Below are 5,672 nucleotides of genomic sequence, written 5' to 3'. Positions count from 1 at the left end.
AGTATAAACAGATAAAGGTAAAAAAGATTCGGAAGAGAAACCGAGGCACAGAGAAGTGAAATAATTTCCCCCAGGCCCCACAGCAGATATATGGCAGAGCGAGAGCACAAAGCCACACCTTTAGTGATCGATTCACAAGACCTTGCTGCCTCTGACTAGGAAGGAAGGCGAACAGAGCAGCTTTACTATCTAAATGCTGCAGCATGCCTACATTGGGTCACTGATGAGACCTTAGCATGTATATTGTACTGGATGATTAATATGCAGTGAGAAAGGAGCAGCTACATTGTATAATGGGGACTAGATGTCAGCAGAACCTCTGGGCTTACAAAGGGACAGCCGTATTATAAAAAGATGACTAGGGATACAAAAGGAGCAGTGACAGGGGTAGATTCTCAGTTCTAGTAAGCTGATGTAGCTCTGTTAATTTCAATGGGGCAACATCAATTTCCCACAGCTTGGGTTCTGGGCCATTGGTTCCAGTGCAGCTATGGCTGATTCCCAGCAGCTGGGGATCTGTCTCGCTGACAGGGCCACGTGTGTGGCGGGGCAAGTGGGGCAATTTGCCCCAGGCCCTGCAGGGGCCCTGCAAGCCCTGGCCCGGCAGCGGTCCAGGTCTTCGGCTGGCATTTCGGTGGCGGGGAGGGCCTTTCAGTCACTCCGGGACTTTGGCGGCATTTCAGCGGTGGGGGGCCCTTCAGTCGCTCTGGGTCTTTGCCAGCATTTCGGTGGCAGGGGCCCTTCTGTCGCTCTGGGTCTTTGGCGGCATTTCGGCGGCGAGAGGCCCTTCAGTGCTGCCAAAGACATAGAGTGAATGAAGGGCCCCCCGCTGCCGAAATGCTGCCAAAGACCTGGAATATCACCAGGTGAGTACAAGCGCCGCAGCTCCCCCGCTTTGCCCCATGCCTCCTGAATCTTCTGGGCAGCCCTGCTCACTGATTCAATGGATCTACATCAATTTACACCATAAGGGAATGTGGCCTATTGACTACAATGGAGCTCCATCAATTTAAACTGAATGGCAGTCCAGTTTGTTATCTTCAGTGGAGCAACCTTATTTTACATCACTGGAGAACATAGCTGATAACGTTTCAGTGGGGAGCAAAATAAATAGTTGATAAATGGGCTGTTATACTGCAAAGTGAGCACCCGGCTGGAAGTAAAATGAGTGAAAAAGAGAAACGGTCACATACAGTGTATATTGGCCACTAGATGTCAGTAGATCATACTTAATGTGAAAGAGAGATTTATTCTGTGAGGTGACTACTAGATGACAGTACGAATTATGCACAGCTAGTCCATGAAATAAAGGATGACTATTGGCAAAGGCCTGGGCATTATAATGGACCTTCATTGCTCAGAAAGGTAAGCTATGCTTCATCATGATGTCAGTCATTTTCCCCCAGAGACCCATCAGGCTGTTTCACTAAATGCAATTACATTTGGGAAAAACAATTCAAGTTACATGGGCATTGCTAAGAACAAAGCTTTGGAGAAACAAAATTGTCCATAATGGTGATGGGTTGAGTTTAAAAGTTTTGGGACAAGCTTGTAGTAGTGCAAATCCTTGAATTGGACAGAGAATAACTATTTCCCATGAGGCTCTGCAATAAGAAAAAAGTGGATTCTTCCCCAAACACCTGTATAATTCAGGTCAGTGTGGGACAGCTTTCCTCAGAAAACTTAGCAATGGAAATGCTTATTTCTGGGAACCTGATGTGAAAAATATACTGTGATGCATAAATGCAATGGTTATATAGACTATGCCAGAATGTTTACATTAATTGATGTGCATACATACACAAATGTGCATGGGCATCCCTCTGCACAAACCACTGTCCTCCTTGGCCTGGTTACAGATGTTCTGAAGTTTGCTCTTTTTCACACTTGGTGGAAGAGGTTTTCTTTAGCTCAGGTGATGGCCAGTACTCCCAAAGCCACAACAGCCTTGGCATCTGGCAACCAGGAAGGCTGGGATTCCCAAAGGAAGTGAAAGGAACTAAGCACCCAAATTACAGTTGGATGGGGGTGCCTAATTCCCATAGGTTCCTTTCAAAATCTCAGGCAGACTTCCTATTAGAGCCTCAGCTATGCAGTGCCATGTTGTTTCAGACTGACAACAGGGACTCAGTTCAAACATGTCTTCACAGCTGCTTTACCCTCCCTCCAACCTTGAGCACTTGGTCATGCACGCTTTTTCTACATATTCTGCTTATTTGGGAGAGTCTCTGTGCAAATAAAGCGGGGGGGGGGGGGAAAGAGCTGTTGTTGTGTGCATGGAGGAAAGACCACAAGGGAAATCAAAGATCTTAGAAACATCTAAGGCACCAAAATTTAGTGTCCACATTTCATTTTGCAACCATGCAAAGACATTTCAAACCCAGCTGGACAATAAGGGCCACAATAAAAGTCCCTTCTCAAACTTCCTGCCTCTAACTTCAAAGGAATTTTTTTAGGCCAAGTGTTGTAAAATCCTGAGTGACACTGGAGAATAAGAAGGATCCAGTCAAAGAGATCCTTAATAAATCCAGTTAAGATTGTAGGCAATCGTCATATTTCTGTTGAGATCTGGGCTAGGTTATTCAAGGAGGTCTAAAGAAATTAGGCATTGATCTGTCAATGGGAGTTGGGTGCTAAACTTCCTGAGGCCAATCTGAAAATCACAGTTTAAATCATGCCTAAATTCTGCATCATGACTTTCCTGAAGGTCCCCTTCACCTCTTTGTTCCTCAGACTGTAGATGATGGGGTTGAACATTGGGGTGGCGACCGTGTACATAAGCGACAGAGTTTTATGGAAGCCTGGGGACAGGTCCGCTGATGGTGCCATGTATATGATTATGATGGTGCCGTAATACAGACTCACCACCAGCAGGTGAGAGGTGCAGGTGGAAAAGGCCTTCTGCCTCCCAGTAGAGGAGGCAATTTGCAGGATGGCTGAGAGGATAAGAATGTAAGACACAATTATGAAGAGGAAAGGGACCAGGGTTACCAGGGAGCAGCAGACCAGAATGATCATTTCCACCAGAGGGCTTTTTGCACAGGATAATTTGAGCAGTTCTGCCATGTCACAGAAGAAATTATTAATTTCATTGGGGCCACAGAAGTTTAGCTGGGGCACCATCCCCACTACTAAAGCTGAGGCTGAGAAACCAGTTATCCAGGAGGCAGATACCAAAAGAAGGCAGACCCTGAAGTTCATCATAACCTTATAGCTGAGTGGGTTGCATATGGCTACGTAACGGTCATAAGCCATGACTGCAAGGAGGAAGCACTCTATGGAAGCCAAAGCACCAAAGAAAAATAACTGCGTGATACAGTCCCCGAAGGAGATTGTCCTATCCTCTACCAGGAACCCAGCCAGCAACCTGGGGGAAATGACTGAGGTGTAGCAGGTCTCCAGGAAAGACAAGTTCCCCAGGAAGAAGTACATGGGGGTGTGAAGGTGCTGGTCATACACAACTAGCACAACCATTAGGAGGTTCCCAGCCACGGTCAGAATATAGATCACTAGAAACACCACAAAAAGCAGAATCTGAACTTCATTCAGGTTCACAAATCCCAGAAGGATGAACTTGGTGATGGATGTTTCATTCTTCCATTGCATTTGTGCCATGTATTCTCTGGAAGGAAAGTAAGTAAGGAAGAAATATTAATCAAACCGGAAAGATCTCCTTTCCCCTAAATCTACAACTATTCCCTTGTTATTCCACCCCTTTTTACTGTATTCAATTTTTACTTAGGGCCAGATTATCAAAAGCTTTTAAGGGCCTAAAGATTCACTTATTCTTCTAGTGGGATTTTACAAAAGAACCTCAAGAACCAAAGTTAATTGATTGAATGGATGTTAGGTGCCCAGATGCTTTTGAAAGTCCCCCTAGACACCTAAATACCTTTAAAAATCTGACCAGTAACCTGTTTAAGTACATTAGTGATAGGGAAACCCCTCCTTGACCCTACCTTACTCAAGGTCCCAGGCTTTTTGCTGAGAATAGAGTAAGAGTAGGCCCAAAAGCCTTTAGTTGAGAGCAAGAGTTTTAACTTTTGCTAAACTTGTTTTTCTGTACAAAGGGCATGCTGAGGCAGAAAGATGTGGTCAGGGCCCCAAAAAGAGGAACTAGAATTGGATAAAGGGGAACCAGAAGATCTGTTAAGTTACAACAGCTGAGCCTGCTGTCAGGACTACAGAAAAGGTGCTAGAACGGTCAAACCGCAGACTTGACTGGCAAAGACAATAACAGGAAAAACCATAGATGGAGAATTAGTTGATCAGCTTGCTTATCATCAGTATTATATTCCAAATAAGGCAAATAACATGTATAACCAGCATGCTACGTTTTGTGGTTTTAACCTTTATAAGCTTGGCAAAATTTGTAAAGGACAGAGCAGCCGACCCTCTGCGTGGGGAACCGCTGTCTTTCCCTGTGTGCACACTTGTAATCAATAAAAGAGCCTTAGGCTGTCTGATCCAAAATCAACGGTGTGGTCGATTTTCCACAACAATTTGGGGGCTCGTCCAGGATTCCACAGATGACTCCCCTGAACCGGAGGACCGTGGACAGTCTCCTCCCAAACCCTGGGCCCACCTGAGAGGTAAGAGACCTTTTGAAATCTTTATTGGGGGTTTGGTGAAGACTGGCCCATAGGCTCCAGCATGGGGTAAGTCACAAGCTGGAATCAAACTTTAATTTCAGACAGGCCTGACACTTTTTTAAGGGGGTTTCCATTTTTCTGTTTTTGTCCGGTTTCTGTTTTTCCGTTTTTTCCGGTATTGAGGTCCTCAGGAGGTATCGCCGGCAGTAGCCCCGGACTGCGCTCCTTTGGTCCGAAGAATCCTGATCTGCTCTTGGGCTAAGGATCCCTGGAAGTTGATTGGGGGTCCCCATTCCTACCAGGATTGGCGGGGCCCCGGGGTTTTTCCGTTTCCGGTTTTTTGCCTTGACGTCTATGTCAAGAATGTGCCTGTGTGTGATGGCCAAGCAGCCAGTGTGAGTGACAGCTGTGGGAAGACGCCCCGAGCCTCCTGCGAAGCGAAAGCTCATGACCAGGAGTGACTTGAAAGCAAGCCCCACAGATGAGCTTGGAGAGACTGTGAAGTTCCCCGGCTGGGGAGGTGCGTGCATGTTTCCCCATCCCTTTTTCCTACACTTCCACAACCTATAACCCTGTGACCGCTCCTCGAGCACTGTCCTCTATAGGACCACAGGGTTCCTCTCTTTGCCCCTCGGAGCCATAAGCTCCCTTCCCTTCTCGGAGAGGAGGGAAGCCCCAGGAAACCGTACCGCTGGGTCTATAGCTTCAGAGGCATCATTGGCTTGAAGGCTGGTGCTCTGGGCTGGCGACCAGCCAGGCTGGCGGCAGGCGTATGGAGACCATGGGTTCTCCAGTTAGGGTAACGTTCCCGATCCTGAGGGAGGCCCGCCCCACCTCTTACCTCTTCGTTTGTAGGTACCTGCTGTAGTGCAGGTCAGCGAAAGCATATTCCTATTTCCCCTGCCCAGGGCAGGTAATGAGATCATAGGCGTTAGAACCATGGTAATCCTATAAGCATCCCCTTGTGTGTGTGTGGCTTGAGTGAGAGCGGGCTGAAGCGAGAATGAGGGCTGGTCAATCCGAAGGGATTACGGTCCCACCAAAAGGCACACCTGCTGCATATATGTATGTATATCTTGG

The 5,672-nt window shown here is 46.9% G+C and overlaps 1 protein-coding gene across 1 annotated transcript; it reads right to left on the bottom strand.

Moving 5' to 3' along the window:
* Positions 1-1,298: 1,298 nt before the first annotated feature.
* Positions 1,299-4,920, bottom strand: LOC127042149 (olfactory receptor 1020-like). The gene has a single exon (XM_050935773.1). It carries the CDS (start codon positions 3,613-3,615, stop codon positions 2,668-2,670), a length of 948 nt encoding a protein of 315 aa, XP_050791730.1. The 5' UTR covers positions 3,616-4,920; the 3' UTR covers positions 1,299-2,667.
* Between the last annotated feature and the right edge of the window lie 752 nt (positions 4,921-5,672).

This window comes from Gopherus flavomarginatus, unplaced genomic scaffold, assembly GCF_025201925.1.
Source record: "Gopherus flavomarginatus isolate rGopFla2 unplaced genomic scaffold, rGopFla2.mat.asm mat_scaffold_3101_arrow_ctg1, whole genome shotgun sequence".
NCBI lineage: Eukaryota > Metazoa > Chordata > Testudines > Testudinidae > Gopherus > Gopherus flavomarginatus.
The sequence above is the reverse complement of the archived record's forward strand: the minus strand, read 5'-3'. Positions and strand labels throughout refer to the sequence as shown.